Below are 19,553 nucleotides of genomic sequence, written 5' to 3' on the forward strand. Positions count from 1 at the left end.
TTTCTGGGGTGACAAGGGGATCCCAACAGCTGACTGGACCGGAAGCTGAAGTGAGCTTGACCAAGAAGGAATGGCGCAAACACCCCATCGTGACTGGTCCGGAGGCCCTGTGTATCCTCGGCATAGATTACCTCAGGAGTGGGTATTTCAAAGACCCAAAAGGACACCGCAAGGAGAGGCAAGGCAAAAGCTGCAGTAGCTGATTTGCAGCTGGCAGAGGCCGCTCCGATGCGAGCGTGGAACCTCCCCAGGTGGCCTGGACTGGCACCGAGATGAGAGAGGAAGAGGCGGTGCTTCCCCTTTCCAAAAGTTCCTGCAAAGTCACGGGGGTGGCAGCTGGTCTCAGTGCTAGTAGTGGTCGAGGTGCAGGCGGCGGACAGCCGGCGGCTGGAATCTTCTCATCAGCAGCGGGCACAGGTGAGGAAGGTAGGCAGAACTCAATCGTAGTGCTGAGTTGCAGCGCGGCAAAGTCCCGGGTCAGAGCGCACAACCTCCCACGGTACCATGCCGCAGACAGTTTGCAGATCCCCTGAGTGGAAGAGCCCGCTCCCCCAGCTAAAACTCCCCAACCCCCACTGGAGAATTGTAGTATCCTAGACCAGCCCAGGTGTGAAGGGACCTTGAAAGATCATCTGGTGCAGCCTCTTGTGGGAAAGGGAGACTAGATGAGATTATTTAGCACCCTGTCCTGCCGCATCTGGAAAAACCTCCAGCAATGGGGACTGTTGCAGCTTGTGCCCGTTGTCCCTTGTCTTCTCCATGTGGCTCCCTTGAACTACTGGAATACTGTGTGGAGGTTCCCCCTGAGCCTAGGCAGGTGCCTTAACATTTTGCAACTAATTCCTTTGTCATTGCTAGCCTTCATGCAGATGCTAGCTGCTTTTAGATGTTCCTCCACAGCTTGTGGACCATGCTGAGCCCATTTGTCCGAGTATTTAGGACTTAGGCTTATTCCCTGCTTCTGTAAGTATTCAGTGATATCTCTTGCCATCCCTCCGACTATGCCAATTGGTGCGAATGGGTGTTTTAGGTTGCTTAAAGAATCGCCAGAAAAGGTATCAGCAAAAGCAGGTTCTCCAGCCCTTTGAGCATCTTCATGGCCCTCCTTGGGATGCTCTCCAGTCTGTCCGCCTCTTTTTATTGAATTCTGGGGATCAGAACTGGACACAGAGTGTGGCCTGCAGGCATGGCCTCTGTGAGAAGAGGCCAGGGTCTGCTCTGTGCTGGACACAGCTAGTTTTCACCAGCTAGGCACCAGACTTCCCTGAGAGCCAAAGCTGAGCAACTCAGCAAAGCTGGTGGCACCCCTGTGTAAGCATATTTAAGAAAGGGTAAAGTGCTGTCTGGGGTGGGTATTTCCCTGCTGCCCTTAGATCTGGCAGGTGGCTATGTCCTGAAGGAACTTTTTCATCTTATTGTCTCCTCCTGTCCTACTGAGGAGGGGTGGTGAGAGAACAGCTGGTTGAGCCCCTGGCAGCCTGCCAATGTCTGACCCCACAAAGCCTAAAAGGCTTATTCTTCCTTGTAGAAGGGGGTTGGTGGCTTAGAGATTTTAGGAGCAGGAAAATTAATTAGGGACTGAATGTTGATTTGAGTGAAGGGCAGGTACCAATCCGTCTTCTATAACTGCAATTTCAGCAGCAAAGGACAGCCGAGAATCAGGCCCCAGTGATGCTGGTTTGGGTGTTGCTAAGATGGAGTTCATTTCCCCATAGCAGCTCTCACAGTGCCGTGTGTCACATGAAAAAGAGAGGAGGCGTCCTTGACCATTGGTGTGGGGGGGATTTACTCAGTCTTTAGCGTTTAATTTGTCTGTGCTTCAAGAAGGTTGAGACTGTTGTGCCCGACCAGTCTGTCAGCATCCCGTTGGGGGGATCCTTCACTGAGCGGTCCTATTGGATCAGAGGCTGGTCCGACTGACTTAGGGAAACACACCAACAGTGTAAGGGAGACCCCTCAGCATGTCTTCCCCTTTACCCACTGTGTTACCTGCTGCTGCCGCCGACTGGTAGCGTCCGCCAAGGATTCACACTAACAGTTTATGGAATAACACTCTTTATTAATATAAATTGTGACAGGTTAAGGTTCGAAGATTGTCGGTGATAGTGTCTGACTGCAAAAATATATCTGAAGGAATATACAGAGAAGCTCTAATCCCCAATAAAATGTTCAGCATGCATAGAGTATGATTCTTAGCCAATAGGCATCTCTATGGGGGAGAAGACAGGTTGAGCCCATCAACTGATCCCAGCAGCTACGATGGAGTCTTCCCTAATTTTTCCCCATTCTCAACTTATTTTTATACTATTTCTGTGTGTTTAGGTGGAGCTTGAGTGACTCTAGTCATACATACCTTTGTTACTGATTGGTGTAAAATTCTCTTGCTTTGCTTTTAAAGATACAGTCAAAAAGAATATAGACCACATGCCCAGTGAGGAGTGGTCGCACTTTGGAGGTGGGTAACTTTGGGATGGAGGTGTGCGTTAATATTATTATTAGGCTTTAATGAAGCAAGTTCATCTAAGGAGTGTGGCAAGCACATTTCTCTCTCTCTCAGGATTTTTTATTGAGGTGCAGAGAGAGAAATGAAAGAGAAAACAATTTCTATTTCTGCTCCTTGTTTTTCTCTTGTGGAATGTGTTTGGAGAATTGTTTACCCAGAGTGAGCGCTTGGTTGGATCATGGTGGATTGTTTGGGCCTGATGGCCAATCGGATCCACCTGTGTCTGGACTCTGGCGAACAGGGTCACGAGTTGTGAATTAGTTAGATATGAGAGTTAGAGAAAGTAGCATGTAGTATTTAGTATCCTCTTTTATATAGCATATTAATGTATTATAGCATAATTATAATAAAGAAATCATTCAGCCTTCTAAAATGGAGTTAGACATCATCATTCTTCCCATTGGGTTCGCCGACATCTACAACAAAGGAGAGTTGATTTCACCACAGTTGCTGGCTCAGCAGTAAGACATCTTCCCCTATCTCCCTTGGTTGACGGGTGGTATGCTGTTTATCAGCTGCAAAGTACCATTGAGTTCCCTTCCCTGCAAGGATTTCTGCAGAGCCTGGCTTTCGCTCCGCTCCACCCTCCGTTCCATCCCCCTTAGCAGGTGTGTGTGTGTATGGGGAATCATCACGTTTCAAGTCATGCCAACTGCATTCCACCCAGGGAGCAGCAACTGTGATTTACCCGATAATTCCCGTACTGTTATAGCTCCTGTGAGGATGCTAATGTAACTCCTAAGTTTGCTCTAATTGAATCCCCAGTTACCGGTCCACAGGGTCCCCGGTCATATTCCCACACCGTGCTTTGCACTGGTAGCTAGAAAGGTGTTGATCAGACCCCAGTGTTTTGGCTACTGCTGAGCAGTGTTGGCACAGCGTCAGTGCTGTCTCTCCAACATTCTGCCCCAGCATCAGTAGGCTGGGGGTGGGCAAAATCCTGGGAGGAGACACAACCAGGACAGCTGACCCAAACTGGCCATAGGGATATTCCATACCATATGACATCAGCCCAGAAATAAAAGCGGAGTAAAAGAGGAGGAAAGGGGGGCATTTCTCATTTACAGTGTTTACCTTCCAGAGAAACTGCTACGTGTGCGGAAGCCCTGCTTCCTGGGAAGTGGCTAGGCAGTGCTTGCTGATCGAAACTAGGCAATAATGGGTTTTTTCCCCTCTCCTTGTTCATGCACAAACTTTCACTTTTGCTTTAGTAAACTGCCTTATCTCAATCTGCAAGTTGTTTTTCATCTCTCCTGTCCAGCTGGGAAGGGGGAGTGATAGAGTTGTTTGCTGAACACCTGGCGTCTAGCCAAGATAAACCCACAGCAGTCTTTTTCGGTTCCTAACGTGAGCTGAGACAATGGCAGTTATATATCTTGCATGGTATAGCGATAGCCATTATTGAGTAGCAAGCTCTTGTGCGGGAGATGGAGTTTGTCAGGTACGCTGCTTATCTCTCTGTTTTGTTCAGTTTGGGAACATGTTAATACAAACAGGGTCTCTGTGCTTTGCTGTGACATTGATGGCTTTGTTGTGCTGGAGGAGCTATTTTCTGGGGACAATGAGGGATTCCCTCTCCCTATCTGGGATTGATGTGTATTGTTTTAGAATGCAGGCTCCCGTGTTCCTTGTTCTTCCTCATGTAAGCTGTTGAATACTATTAATACTATTAACTAATACTGTTGGCATACTATGGGGTTTGTGGAATCTGGTGTCATCCTGCTGTAAGACAAAGCAAACTGTAGGTGAGGAGATCTTGAAATGTGCCCTGAAGCGGCTGGTGCCTGGATGGCAGTGTGTGTGGAAGGATTTGGGCAGGTTCCTAGAGTGGTTATCACCTCCCCATGCCCGGGACTTTGCACCTAAACAGGCAATGAGCCCTGGCAAACGGACGCGTCACCTGATAGAAGGGTGCCTTAGCTACCCCAATGAAACCCAGCAGCTTCTCGCCCTGTACAGGGGCCTGGCCTATGCCTGCTGAGCCACAGCTCAGTACTGTCAGAGGAGTGTGGCTGAGGCAGGGACCCAAAGTGCATTTGAGGACACTATGGCTGAGATAGGGACCCAAACAACAACAACTACAGTAATTGCCCCCAGAAGTGTCAAAGGAAAGGTGAATAAGGAGAGCCAAGGAGCAATCAGCAAGACTCACTCAGCTTTTAGTAGTCCCATGTGGCCAGTGCAAAAGTCTGATGGAGGATGGAGGTTAACAGTAGACCGTCGTGGCCTGAATGAAGTAACGCCCCCACTGCGTGCTCCTGGTACCGCACATGTTAGAGCTCCAATATGAACTGGAGTCAAAGGCAGCCAGGTGGTATGCTGCACTTGGCATTGTCAATGCATTTTTCTCAATTCCTTTGGCAGCAGAGAGCAGACCACAGTTTGCTTTCATGTGGCGAGGTGTCCAGTACACCAGGAATCGACTGCCCCGGGGGTGGAAACACAGCCCTACCATCTCTCATGGACTGATCCAAAGTGTACTGGAAATGGGTGATGCTCCTGAACATCTACAATACGTTCACGACATCATTGTGTGGGGCAGTGAGGCAGAAGTGTTTGAGAAGGGAAAAAGAATAGTTCAGAATGTTCTGAAAGCTGGGTTTGCCATAAAGAAAAGCAAGGTCAAGGGACCTGCACAGGGCATCCAGTTCTTGGGCGTCAAATGGCAGGATGGCCCCCGTCATGTGCCTATGGATGTGGTTAGGAAGATAGCAACTATGTCTTCACCAGCTAAGAAGGTGGAAATACCGGCTTTCGTAGGCCGCCTGGGGTTTTGGAGAATGCATATTCCAGGTTATAGTCAGCTTGTGAGGCCCCTCTATCGAGTGACCTGGAAGAAGAACCATTCTGAATGGGGCCTTGGGCAACAACAGGCCTTTGAACAGATCGAAGAGGAAATAGCTTGCGCAGTAGCTCTTGGGCCTGTTCAGACTGGACTAGCCCTGCAAAATATACTCTACGCCGCAGCTGGGTAGCATGGTCTCACTTGGAGCCTCTGGCAAAGAACATCAAGAGAAACCCGAGGTCGACCATTTGGGTTTTGTAGCCAGGGTTATTGAGGGTCAGAAGGCCCGCTACACTCCAGCTGAAAAAGAAATATTAGCAGCGTATGAGAGGGTTTGAGCATCCTCAAATGTTTTTGGGAAAGAAGCCCGTCTCCTCTTGGCACTGCAATTTCCTCTGCTACACTAGAGGTTCAAAGGAAGCATCCCTTTGACACATCGTGCAAGCGGTGCTACATGGAGTAAGTGGGTGGGTAGCCCTGATCACACAACGAGCTTGACCGGGGAAACCCAATTGCCTGAGAATCCATGAAAAAAGGCAGAGATTTTGGAGAATTTCTTTGAAAGGTCACTCGTGCTCAAGAAGCACCACCATATAATGAGTTATCAGAAGATGAAAGAGGCCATGCTCTCTTTACTGATGGATCCTGCCTTGTGGTAGGAAACCATCAGAGGTGGAAAGCTGCTGTGTGGAGTCCCACACAACGAGTCGTTGAGGCCGCTGAAGGAGAAGAAAAGTGGCCTGTATTGTGTCTCTGTAGTGACTCCTGGATGGTGGCTAATGCCCTATGAAGGCGGCTACAGCAATGGAAGAAGGCCAATTGGCAATGCAAGGGTAAACCCATTTGGGCTGCTGCGTTGTGGCAGGACATCACTGCACGGATAGAAAACATGGCTCTGAAGGAATGTCACGTAGATGTTTACATGCCCAAAAGCCATGCCACTGCGGAACATCACAGCAACGAACAGCTCGATAAGGCTGCCAAAATTGAAATAGCTCAGGTAGACTTAGACTGGGAGCAGAAGTGTGAACTATTTACAGCCCGATGGGCCCATGAAACATCAGGACATCTAGGAAAAGATGCAACCTACAGATGAGCTTGTGATCGAGGGGTGGATCTGATCACAGAGGCTATCACACAGGTCACCCATGAATGTGAAGCATGTGCTGCAATCAGGTGAGCCACACGAGTACAATCTCCTTGGAATAGATGGCCAAACTGGGTTTTAGAGATGGTGAGGCCTGGCAAATTGACTATATTGGACCACTGCCATGAACACACCAAAGCAAGAGCTTACATACTCATCATGGTAGAGGCAACTACTGGCTGGCTGGAAAAATACCCTCTAAGCCATGCTATTGCTCGAAACACCATCTTAGGCCTTGAGAGACACATTTTGTGGTGTCATGGTAGCCCAGAAAGAATGGAATCAATGAGGCTTGTTTTTGAAATAGCCTCCTAAACTCTTGGGCAAAGAAACATGTGGATATATCACATCCCTTATCACCCACAAGCCTCTGGAAAGATTGAGAGGTATGATGGACTGTCAAGAGGGTTAGGCAATTGGGCACGGAAGCATTGGGATGCAAATTTAGCAGAGGCCACTTGGCTGGTTAACACCAGAAGATCTGCTAACCGCGCTGGTCCTGCCCAAACAAAACCACTACATACTGTGGGAGGAGATAAGGTCCCCATACTGCACACAGGGGAGAGGCTAAGGAGGTCGGTGTGGAATTCTCCTCCCATGGGAAAAGGCAAACCTATTAATGGGATTGTCTTTGCTCAGGGACCTGGGTGTACTTGGTGGGTAATGCAGAAGGATGGGGAGACCTGGTGTGTGCCTCAAGGAGATTTAACCTTGGGGGAAATATAATGAGTGTAAATTCTATGTTGCAGGGAGTAAAGTAGCAGGAGTGACATGAACCGACGGTGAGTGAATTTTACGAGGAGCGAGGAGAGTGCGACGATAGCCCGGGCAGGGCCGGTGTCGGTGCCGAAGGATCGTGTGTGTCGCTTCTGTCCCGAGCACCCATCTTGATGGAATGGAGCCCAAGTCACGGCCTGTTTTTAAACATCCGGAGGGGTGGAGGAAACCCATGGAATGGGAAAATAATATCTATCTTTGAAAGGAAGGGAGACATTAGTTAATGAAAATGTATACGTGTGTTGGGCATAAAGATGGTTTAAGCATGGAGTTTAAGTTGTAAGCGTTGGTAAGAAGGGATTTCAGTCATGACAAATAAATAAATTCAGGCAAATAAATACAACGGAATAATTGGAAGACAGATATATAAATATAATTCTGTGGCATCTGAGTATGATGCAAATGGTGTCAAGTAAGGGGTGGAGATTGCATTGGGTGTGGCTGAGATGGAGTTTGTTTTCCCCATAGCGGCCATCAGTGCCATGCTTTGCATTGGTAACTAGAAGGGTGTTGATAACACCCCAGTGTTTTGGCTACTGCTGGGCAGTGTTGGCACAGCATCAGCGCTGTCTCTCCAACATTCTGTCCCTCATCAGTAGGCTGGGGGCGGGAGGAGACACCACTAGACCAGGTGACCCAAACTGGCCAGAGGGCTATTCTGTACCATATGATGACTTCAGCTCAGAAATAAAAGCTGAGTTAAGGAGAGGGAAGGGGGCACATTCGCTATTTACAACGTTTGCCTTTTGGAGCAACCCCTACGCGTGCTGAAGCCCTGCTTCTTGGAAAGTGGTCGGACAGTGCTTGCTGATGGGAACTAGCGGATATAATTATTTGTTTTTCCTGTTTGCTTTTTCGTGCGAAAACTTTCTCTTTTCCTTTAGTAAACTGCCTTAGCTCACCCTGTGAGTTGTTTTCCATCTTATTTTCTCTCTGTGTCAAGCTGAGAAGGGGGAGTGATAGAGCGGCTCTGTGGGCACCTGGCATCCAGACAAGGTCGACCCACCACCGATGCTTTTGATGCCATCCAGGTGTTGTAGGATAAAGGCACTGATAATGCGGGTAAATAATTGGCTGCGGAGCTGGTGCTTGCAACAGCGTTCTGGGTTCTATGAGCATGGGACCCTGTTTTTGGATCAGCATCTCCTTGGGAGAGCGGGGCTCCACCTCACTGAGCGGAGCACAGATATTTTTGCCAGTAGGATAGCTGACCTCATTAGGAGGGCTTTAAATTAAAAGTGAGGTGTCGCGGCAGGGCGTCCCCGAACTGGAGGGAGAGAATAATCAGCAGCCCAGTGCGGGAGTGATGGACAGGGTCAATGAACAAAGGGCAGGGCAAGAGCTCCGGTACCTGGAAGTCCCCCTTAGAACCCGAAGGCAGCGGTGGATGTCATGGCTGCAAGTGTGCCCAGCAGAAAGATCTCCTTGGATGTGGAAATTTTAAAAGTGGAGATTGATTGCAAGCACAGAATCCAGGTACACAGACAGGAGTTCGATGCCAGGTATTGTACGCTGTCCCAGGCTGAGCGACATCCTGCCTTCAGAGTGTACAAAAGGAAGGCAAGCCAGAATGTAGCCTCGGGGTGACTGACACAAATAACTCCTGAGATGAAGGAGACCGGATGCATTTCTGTGCTCAGGGTAGAAGGAAGAACCCTCCCCCATCTCCTGAAGTGCCCCTACATAACAGACAGGATGCTCCTGGTTTGGAGACTGAAGAGCACATGAGTAATGGACAGGACCCAGGACAAAGCCAACCATGCAAAGCTGACCTAACCACTTGCCCACGTTAGAACCAGTGCGACCAGAGAAGCACATAAAGGTATTAGCAATTGGAGATTTCCTCCTGAGAAACACCGAGACACCCATTTCCCACCCAGATGATTTCTCTAGAGAGCTCTGCTGCCTACCAGGAGCTCACATTCATGGTGTCACTGAGAGGCTGCCAAGGCTGGTGAACCCTACAGATTATCGCCTGCTCCTACTCTTCTCTGTAGCGTCAGATAAGGCAACTTAGAACCCTCCCAGGAGTCTATTATGTCTGTAGGAGCGATGCTAAAAGGATGGGGAGCACAGGTGATGGTCGCCTCTGTTGGTGTCCGGTCTGAGGAAGGGTTCCAGGAAGGAGGAGACGGACTGAACAGCTGAATGCCGGGCTGTGTAGCTGGTGCCATACTCAGGGTTTTGGCTTCTATAATCATGGATCTACCTTTAAGAAGCCGGGTCTGTTGGGAGCTGATGGGATTCACGCGACCAAGCGGGGCAAGATCGTCTTTGCCGGTCAGCCGGTTAGGCTTACAAGGAGGGCTTTAAACGAGACTCAGCGGGGAAAGACAATGGAGTTTTGAGCAACAGAGAAGAGCCAGGGGCTGGTGATGTGTTGGGAACTAAGAGGGGAATACTTGAGAAATGCTGCAAAGGAATTGGGGCTTGATCCTTGTCCAAAAAAGTGACGCAGTCAACAGCCCAACGGAAGTGCCTCTGTACCAATGCATGCAGTATGCATAAGAAAGAGGAGCTGGAAACCACTGTGCAGCCGGAAAGCTAACAATGTAATCACTATAGTAGAAATGTGCTGGGACAACTCAAATGACTGGAGCTCTGCAATCAGTGGCTATAAACTGGAAGCAGGGACACGCATTCTGGGAAGAATCTAAAGATGCCGCCCCGGTCTGTAGGGATGGGATCAGAAAAGCTAAGGCAAAGCTGCAGCTGAATTTGGCAGGGGATGTAAAGAATCGGACAATGGGCTTCCACAGGTGCGTTGGTCAGAAAATAAGACTAAAGAAAGCATATGCAACCCACCCCCCCCCCTTCCCCCGCTGCTGTTAAATAAGCCAGGCGGTCTAGTGGCCAGCAACATGGAGAAGGCTGTGGTACTCGGTGATTCATTTCCCTGTGTTTTCACTGGCACGGTTAGCAAACCTCTTGAGACCCTGAACCTCAAGGCAGGGACTTGGGGAACAAAGTCCCTTCCATCATAGGAAACGATCTCTTTTGAGACCACCCGAGGAACCTGTGGATACACAAGTCCTGCACCTCTGGGGAGACACAACCCCATGCACCAGTACATGCTGGAGGCCGATCGGCTGGAAAGCAGCTTTGCAAAATAGGACAATGTGCCCTTGCCTCAAAGGCGGCCAAGGATATCCTTAGCCCGATATAGAGGAAAGCAGGGTTCATATATGTTACAAGACAGTTGTGTGGACCATTCAAGGTGCTCATTGTCCCCGGGGGTGCAGGGCACCACAGACCACCGTTGGGCAGCTTTGAGGGCACTGCCTATTTTTCTAGAAGCCTCCTCTCCAGCTTAATGCAAATCCTACTCTCCTGAGCCCTCAAGCCAGCAGTGCCGAACGCACGCTTTGCATTTTATTTGCTTCCAGGAGACGTGCAGCTTAGAAATGTCTGCAATGGAAGTGGGGCTTTCAGCAAACAATGTAGAGCAACTTGTGTTGTTTTTTCAAAATGTCCTGAGAAGTTGAAGCCAGGCCTGCCCTGGCCAAAGCAGTCATTTGACTGGAGGGAGCAGCACCAAAAAGGCACAGGCACCTTTGGGGTGGAGTCTGTGAAATATGCCATTCACTTGTTTTAAAATTTTAAACGTTTAATAGTAATGAAATTGTTATAAAAACAGTAATAAAAATTAGAGCAATAAGAATTTGGATAATCAGATTTAGGACAATAAAGGACAATAAAAGCAAAGAATTACGGACATCCGGATGCTCCCGGGCACTAAGCCACGAAAAGCATGCCTTGTGAACAAAGGATTAGCCCTTAAAAGCAGTAGCCTGTTGCATATTCATATATCGCATACATGATGCATAAATTCCTTGCAAACTAGGGATTTTTCTGGTTTTTGTCGACTTTTTCCCCTTAATACTGGTGGCTCCTTAAAGACGGAGAGGAGGTGGAAGGATGTTTGTCTTTTCTGCTAAGGAGGCAGTAACTCTTGCTGTTAACTCTGTGCGAAGAATTTCTCGATTATCTCATCCGTGCCTTGTGCTGGCCACAAAAAGTTATCTTACATCACATAGCTTCTATTTTAATATTATGCTATAGCCTAAAACTATATTTAACACACTACTTTAAATGATTAATACAATACTACTAAAAAAGGATTAATACAACACTACTTTCCAACCTAACACATATAGTATTCATTTTAATATTTGCGAAGAGCCAATCATATAACATGCATTTTTCACAACTCGACGTGGTAACAAAGATCAAGAAACAGTACTTGTAGCTACTACAGCGTCTTCTGCGACCTCGTAGCCCGCCCTCAGGGTCGCAGCACTACACGGGGCAGATCCCTCCGCGCCCCGCGGGCACCAGGTCGAAGAGGGCGGACTCGCCAAGGGGGCGGGGAAAAGCGAAAATGACAGGCGAGACAGCAAATCGAGACGCGGGCCACAATCCGTCGGCCCAATGGGCGCCGCGTAGGGCCCGGCTTAGTGGAGGAAGTGTCGGGGTGGACACGGGCGTTGTCCTTGGCTGGCGAGAGTGTCGGGGTGCTGGCCTCTGGCCCTGGTGGCGCCACTACTGTCTTCGGAAAGATTCCCGGCAAGGCGTTTCTCTGGTATCGTCAGCGACGAGGACGAGGAGGTAGCCGCACCCTTGCTCTGTGCGCGGTTCCTCTTCCCTTCCCCCCCATCCCCCTCCTCCCGCGCTTGCGGGCATCTGAGGCGAGGAGCCGGTGCGCGGTGCCCGGGCGCGCGGCAGGGTGCTCCTGCTGCGGCTGGGTGCAGGGACGGGGGACGGACGGGGCCTCTCTGGATTGTGGCGCTCTCTACTGCACCATCCCCCAAGCTTGTTCTGAGCCGCACCCCCACCCCTCCGGCTGCCGCGGCCGTACTGGGTTGCCGGTGTTGTCCGGACTCGCCTCGCATTCCACCCCCACCGTGTCGTGTGCGCGCGTAGAGAAGGACCTCTGACGGTAACTCGGCCTCAATGTGTCTCCTAACAGTATCGAAGAGGTTTCGCAGCTTCGCTGTGCTAGGCTTTGGTTCTTAACCCGCAAACTGGATTATTAGGGCAAGGAATTACTGTTTTCTCTAGTTAAAAAAAAAAAAAAAAATTATAAAGTGATCATCCTGCAGGCTGCAATGGCTTTCCAGAACTTGTTTCTGTGGTGAAGTAAGACCGTGATAACAGCATGCTTGCAAGGGTCACGAATGTTGGTACTGGAAACTAGAGTGAGCTGCTTAGCCCGGGGGGAAACCAATACAGCCGTTGCCTATGCGATGTTAACTTTAAGGTAATATCCCATATGACTTAGTTGTTAAAATGCTGAAAGTTAACAGTTAGGGATGCCTTCTGCTTTTAAAGGCAGAGCTTGCATGCAGTATAAAAGAAAGACTCATCCTATGCACTTGGGAGCTCCCTGTCCTGTGGGAAACGAATGGCCACTGCTCTTCCACTTCACTAAACTCTTTGATGATTCAGTTAAGCCATTTGTCTCCAGTCTCTGCATGGCCCACATCCAATAGAAAAACTGCTTAGGAAACAATCAGCCCAAACTAAAACATACTGGAGGTTGTTAATTGCAAGCAGTGGCCTGTCTCCTTCCCCCATTGTCTTGCATGACAAATCCCACTTCTGGAGGGGGCTCTGTAAAGATGTGGTGTTTTGGGTATAGAAAGCATTATGATCATGCAAGAAAAATCCATGTTCTGGCTTGTGTTTGGGGTATCTGGTAATCTGCTTCTGTAGGAGTTCAGCGGGGCAGATGGGTTTGCATAAGCTCTTACCTTTCTCTAAAGCCGGTTATGTTTTAACTGTTTCATCTTCCTCCAGTGCCGTACGTTCCATGATCTTTTGCCCCTAGACGGGACGCTTTTCCTAGTCATGCCTAAAGAGCCAATTATCGAGTTGTCTGAAGCAGGAGGTTCTGGTGAATCTGTAAGTACTGTGTGAGCTTTCTGTATGCTAAACTGTACCTGTAGCTAGTTCCTCATTTACTAGACTCTTTCCCATTCCCCCGTTCCCCCTTGATAGGGCACAGTAGGCTCCTTTGGGTTTTCTGGCGCTGTCATCTTTTTGCTTCTAGCTTGTAATGGAGTTGAGCTTTTTGACTAAAAGCAGTGTTGTCAAGCAGTGCTGGTCCCTGGGTATGTACTTCTGGTGCAAAATGCAGTGTTGTTTTGGAGCGCAGTCTGGTGCCTATTGTCGTGGTTTAGAGTAAGTGAAGTAGAACTTGTAACCTGCAGAAGAGTGCTTGGGGTTTTTGGCAGGTCAGGGGCAAGGAAGGACAAAGCTGGTTGAGAGGTGCTGGATGTTTTGCTTTTAGCTATGAAAGCCATGTTCAAAGACGTTGTAAACCCACGCAAAAGGCAGCCTAAAGTTTCTTTTCCACCAGGATTGGTTATGTTGCCTGAAGGCACAATGGGGGCTTTAACCCGGAGACAAAGTCAGCTTGTGTGGCTGTTTTGTAGTCCTTTGCTGTTTAGCTTAAGAAAAATTGCCTAGCTCTCTTTTGCCCCTATGGCGTGCGTAATCGGTAACTTTGCTTGGAACGCTTCCGTTGCCGGCGGTCGGACGGCCATTAATTTGACATGCAATGGTTGAATTGCTAGGAATTGGCTAGCTGCTTTCTCTGGGTGGTTCTCTGCTCTCGTTCCTTCCCTTCCTGCCCTCTGCCCTCTTTATGTGTTCCTTTTTCTTTTAATTTTACTTATTTATGGGTTTGTACTTCCTTCTCCAGCTTCTTGGGCATGTAATGATTGTTGGCAAGATGTGTGTTGCTCACCTGGGCCTGACCAATGGATTCCGGATGGTTGTGGATGAAGGGCCCGAGGGTGGGCAGTCTGTCTATCGCATACATCTACCCGTTCTGGGTGGCCGTCAGTTGGGCTGGCCGCCGGGCTAAGATTTTGGCACCGCAAGAGTTGCTGCAAGCGTACAAATCGCCACTGAATGGATTTCATCTGTTGCCCATCAATGTAGCGGCTTTTGACGTGTAATATTTTTTTTGCCGTGTGTCTGTGGAAGGTAATAAAAGCTTTGAGCAGCAGTTGCACAATAAAGATTTGTCATGGGGATATCACCTCCGTCTCGCGTGTCTTACTGAGGGGAAGTAGTTCTGCAAGCTCAAACGGTGTCTCCCTGGAATGCGAGTATGTGGAATGTTTCAGCCAGATAACAGCATTTCAGAGACGGATAGTGATTGGCCTGTTTGTGTGAAGCTGGAAGCGCTTAGCAGTCTCTGCTGCGTCTTGTAGGAAGCAAAGTCTTAGCTCTTTGGCAGTGGTACGCCAACGTACAGAAAGGCCGTGTAGGCTGCTGCTAAAACTGTAGAAGATACTGTGTGTGAGGCTACATGCATGCTTTCCAAGGGTGGTTTCACCGTGGTGCCCTGTGTTGGAAGCATCCACCTCCTGTTGGACCTGGGTGTCCTGGTAACAGGAGTAGGGTGCCAGTTTAGCACTATGTGCATGTAAGCAAACTGTATTGTACCACCCTCTATGTCATTCTTGATGAACTGCTAATGATGGATCACTTGCAGTAGCTGCCTCCTGTACACCCAACACCTCAGGCTACAAGATGGGTGTTAAATGAGATAAGGGAGAAGAGGCAAACCTTCAAAGGCAGGGTAGTGTTTCTTTTGTTCACACAAATGACTCAGCCCTGATAACTCCCCTCTGGGGAAGCACCAGCACATTCCCACCCAGCCTGTGGGGTCATCTCTGCTAATGGGCCATAATGGACTCACTGGCACTAGGATAATAGGCAGCTGCAAGGACTTAGACCATGAAAGGCTCCCAGAATATCCCATGACTCACAGTATTACATTCCTCCACTGTGAACCTCCCTGTCCTGGGGGAGGTACTGAGCATTCTCACCTGAACCTGAGCATATATAACCTGAGCTTTGGGTTTGGGGCCTTGGGGCACCACCATTTGATGGATCCGAGGGAAGACCAGAATTTCAACAGTACTGTGACCCTCACCTTGCGAACAGTGTGCCAATTTGTGCTCCGACTTTGTGGGTTAAAACCAGTTTTCTCTGTATGACTGTGTTTTTTGTAATCTCGAGTAAATCGTTACTCCGACCTGTAATCTCTCTTTGTAAGGAGGACCTCCATGTGCCGCAAGGACAGTAGAACATGATGGAGCAAGGTGTCCGATGCTTGAGGGAATTAGCTGTGCTGGAGATCCTTTTTTTCAGAGGACAAGGGATTCCCTAAAAGTCTAGACGGTGTCCAGTACGCATCACAAATGTGGCTGAAATTCGCTCAGCTCGGGTCAGAAATATATTCCTGTTACTTAGCGACGCTGCAATGGAGGGAGGGAGAAGATAAGGTGGGTGCACTGGTTAGTAAACTCAGCATTTATGAAGACACTGTCACCGCCCTGTTACGGGCCCACGTCTCGCCTGTGGAAATGAAACTGTCTGAGCATGTCTGGAGCCTGGAAGAGAATATTGAAGAGGGCTACCAGAAACTAAGAGAGGAGCTTAAGGAGGGAATCTTCATTATCTCGCCAGGACAGACGAGAGTCTCTGCTCTTAGGAGCAGGCGTCCCCCAGCTAAGGAGAGAGTGTACACTCCACGAGAGTATACTCCCGGCAGCATAGGAGTGATGATGTTACGTCCAATCCTCTTGAAGGGACCTCCAGGTCATATTTACAGGAAGGGAACAATAAGTACCATGACCAGAACTAGAGGGGCCCTGTCTCTGGCCAGGTAGAGGAGAGGCTCTATTGGACTGTGTTGATCCGATGGCCTGGCACATCAGACCCAAAAAAGTATAAGGCTTTAGTTGACACTGGCACACGATGTACTTTAATGCCATTGAGAAATGTGGGGGCAGAATCCATCTCTATTTCTGGGGTGACAAGGGGATCCCAACAGCTGACTGGACCGGAAGCTGAAGTGAGCTTGACCAAGAAGGAATGGCGCAAACACCCCATCGTGACTGGTCCGGAGGCCCTGTGTATCCTCGGCATAGATTACCTCAGGAGTGGGTATTTCAAAGACCCAAAAGGACACCGCAAGGAGAGGCAAGGCAAAAGCTGCAGTAGCTGATTTGCAGCTGGCAGAGGCCGCTCCGATGCGAGCGTGGAACCTCCCCAGGTGGCCTGGACTGGCACCGAGATGAGAGAGGAAGAGGCGGTGCTTCCCCTTTCCAAAAGTTCCTGCAAAGTCACGGGGGTGGCAGCTGGTCTCAGTGCTAGTAGTGGTCGAGGTGCAGGCGGCGGACAGCCGGCGGCTGGAATCTTCTCATCAGCAGCGGGCACAGGTGAGGAAGGTAGGCAGAACTCAATCGTAGTGCTGAGTTGCAGCGCGGCAAAGTCCCGGGTCAGAGCGCACAACCTCCCACGGTACCATGCCGCAGACAGTTTGCAGATCCCCTGAGTGGAAGAGCCCGCTCCCCCAGCTAAAACTCCCCAACCCCCACTGGAGAATTGTAGTATCCTAGACCAGCCCAGGTGTGAAGGGACCTTGAAAGATCATCTGGTGCAGCCTCTTGTGGGAAAGGGAGACTAGATGAGATTATTTAGCACCCTGTCCTGCCGCATCTGGAAAAACCTCCAGCAATGGGGACTGTTGCAGCTTGTGCCCGTTGTCCCTTGTCTTCTCCATGTGGCTCCCTTGAACTACTGGAATACTGTGTGGAGGTTCCCCCTGAGCCTAGGCAGGTGCCTTAACATTTTGCAACTAATTCCTTTGTCATTGCTAGCCTTCATGCAGATGCTAGCTGCTTTTAGATGTTCCTCCACAGCTTGTGGACCATGCTGAGCCCATTTGTCCGAGTATTTAGGACTTAGGCTTATTCCCTGCTTCTGTAAGTATTCAGTGATATCTCTTGCCATCCCTCCGACTATGCCAATTGGTGCGAATGGGTGTTTTAGGTTGCTTAAAGAATCGCCAGAAAAGGTATCAGCAAAAGCAGGTTCTCCAGCCCTTTGAGCATCTTCATGGCCCTCCTTGGGATGCTCTCCAGTCTGTCCGCCTCTTTTTATTGAATTCTGGGGATCAGAACTGGACACAGAGTGTGGCCTGCAGGCATGGCCTCTGTGAGAAGAGGCCAGGGTCTGCTCTGTGCTGGACACAGCTAGTTTTCACCAGCTAGGCACCAGACTTCCCTGAGAGCCAAAGCTGAGCAACTCAGCAAAGCTGGTGGCACCCCTGTGTAAGCATATTTAAGAAAGGGTAAAGTGCTGTCTGGGGTGGGTATTTCCCTGCTGCCCTTAGATCTGGCAGGTGGCTATGTCCTGAAGGAACTTTTTCATCTTATTGTCTCCTCCTGTCCTACTGAGGAGGGGTGGTGAGAGAACAGCTGGTTGAGCCCCTGGCAGCCTGCCAATGTCTGACCCCACAAAGCCTAAAAGGCTTATTCTTCCTTGTAGAAGGGGGTTGGTGGCTTAGAGATTTTAGGAGCAGGAAAATTAATTAGGGACTGAATGTTGATTTGAGTGAAGGGCAGGTACCAATCCGTCTTCTATAACTGCAATTTCAGCAGCAAAGGACAGCCGAGAATCAGGCCCCAGTGATGCTGGTTTGGGTGTTGCTAAGATGGAGTTCATTTCCCCATAGCAGCTCTCACAGTGCCGTGTGTCACATGAAAAAGAGAGGAGGCGTCCTTGACCATTGGTGTGGGGGGGATTTACTCAGTCTTTAGCGTTTAATTTGTCTGTGCTTCAAGAAGGTTGAGACTGTTGTGCCCGACCAGTCTGTCAGCATCCCGTTGGGGGGATCCTTCACTGAGCGGTCCTATTGGATCAGAGGCTGGTCCGACTGACTTAGGGAAACACACCAACAGTGTAAGGGAGACCCCTCAGCATGTCTTCCCCTTTACCCACTGTGTTACCTGCTGCTGCCGCCGACTGGTAGCGTCCGCCAAGGATTCACACTAACAGTTTATGGAATAACACTCTTTATTAATATAAATTGTGACAGGTTAAGGTTCGAAGATTGTCGGTGATAGTGTCTGACTGCAAAAATATATCTGAAGGAATATACAGAGAAGCTCTAATCCCCAATAAAATGTTCAGCATGCATAGAGTATGATTCTTAGCCAATAGGCATCTCTATGGGGGAGAAGACAGGTTGAGCCCATCAACTGATCCCAGCAGCTACGATGGAGTCTTCCCTAATTTTTCCCCATTCTCAACTTATTTTTATACTATTTCTGTGTGTTTAGGTGGAGCTTGAGTGACTCTAGTCATACATACCTTTGTTACTGATTGGTGTAAAATTCTCTTGCTTTGCTTTTAAAGATACAGTCAAAAAGAATATAGACCACATGCCCAGTGAGGAGTGGTCGCACTTTGGAGGTGGGTAACTTTGGGATGGAGGTGTGCGTTAATATTATTATTAGGCTTTAATGAAGCAAGTTCATCTAAGGAGTGTGGCAAGCACATTTCTCTCTCTCTCAGGATTTTTTATTGAGGTGCAGAGAGAGAAATGAAAGAGAAAACAATTTCTATTTCTGCTCCTTGTTTTTCTCTTGTGGAATGTGTTTGGAGAATTGTTTACCCAGAGTGAGCGCTTGGTTGGATCATGGTGGATTGTTTGGGCCTGATGGCCAATCGGATCCACCTGTGTCTGGACTCTGGCGAACAGGGTCACGAGTTGTGAATTAGTTAGATATGAGAGTTAGAGAAAGTAGCATGTAGTATTTAGTATCCTCTTTTATATAGCATATTAATGTATTATAGCATAATTATAATAAAGAAATCATTCAGCCTTCTAAAATGGAGTTAGACATCATCATTCTTCCCATTGGGTTCGCCGACATCTACAACAAAGGAGAGTTGATTTCACCACAGTTGCTGGCTCAGCAGTAAGACATCTTCCCCTATCTCCCTTGGTTGACGGGTGGTATGCTGTTTATCAGCTGCAAAGTACCATTGAGTTCCCTTCCCTGCAAGGATTTCTGCAGAGCCTGGCTTTCGCTCCGCTCCACCCTCCGTTCCATCCCCCTTAGCAGGTGTGTGTGTGTATGGGGAATCATCACGTTTCAAGTCATGCCAACTGCATTCCACCCAGGGAGCAGCAACTGTGATTTACCCGATAATTCCCGTACTGTTATAGCTCCTGTGAGGATGCTAATGTAACTCCTAAGTTTGCTCTAATTGAATCCCCAGTTACCGGTCCACAGGGTCCCCGGTCATATTCCCACACCGTGCTTTGCACTGGTAGCTAGAAAGGTGTTGATCAGACCCCAGTGTTTTGGCTACTGCTGAGCAGTGTTGGCACAGCGTCAGTGCTGTCTCTCCAACATTCTGCCCCAGCATCAGTAGGCTGGGGGTGGGCAAAATCCTGGGAGGAGACACAACCAGGACAGCTGACCCAAACTGGCCATAGGGATATTCCATACCATATGACATCAGCC

At 49.0% G+C, this 19,553-nt stretch overlaps 1 protein-coding gene and 1 long non-coding RNA gene across 3 annotated transcripts in view; both read left to right on the forward strand.

The window, feature by feature from the left end:
* The window catches only part of LOC128782844 (adenosine 5'-monophosphoramidase HINT1-like), a 66,811-nt gene that overhangs the window by 36,481 nt on the left and 10,777 nt on the right, over positions 1-19,553 (forward strand). The window contains exons 5-6 of one of the 2 annotated variants that reach the window (XM_053933340.1): positions 13,012-13,116; positions 13,919-14,260. In XM_053933340.1, the coding sequence (XP_053789315.1) occupies positions 13,012-13,116; positions 13,919-14,083 (270 nt within the window). In that variant the 3' untranslated portion in view covers positions 14,084-14,260. Of the gene's footprint in view, positions 1-13,011; positions 13,117-13,918; positions 14,261-19,553 lie in introns of those variants that run through there. The other variant, XM_053933339.1, reaches the window with a different exon arrangement.
* On the forward strand, positions 3,957-8,121 carry LOC128782848 (uncharacterized). The gene is made up of 2 exons (XR_008428903.1): positions 3,957-6,464; positions 7,185-8,121. It is a non-coding gene; the product is annotated as an uncharacterized LOC128782848 (long non-coding RNA).

Source organism: Vidua chalybeata (genome assembly GCF_026979565.1).
Source record: "Vidua chalybeata isolate OUT-0048 chromosome W unlocalized genomic scaffold, bVidCha1 merged haplotype SUPER_W_unloc_1, whole genome shotgun sequence".
NCBI lineage: Eukaryota > Metazoa > Chordata > Aves > Passeriformes > Viduidae > Vidua > Vidua chalybeata.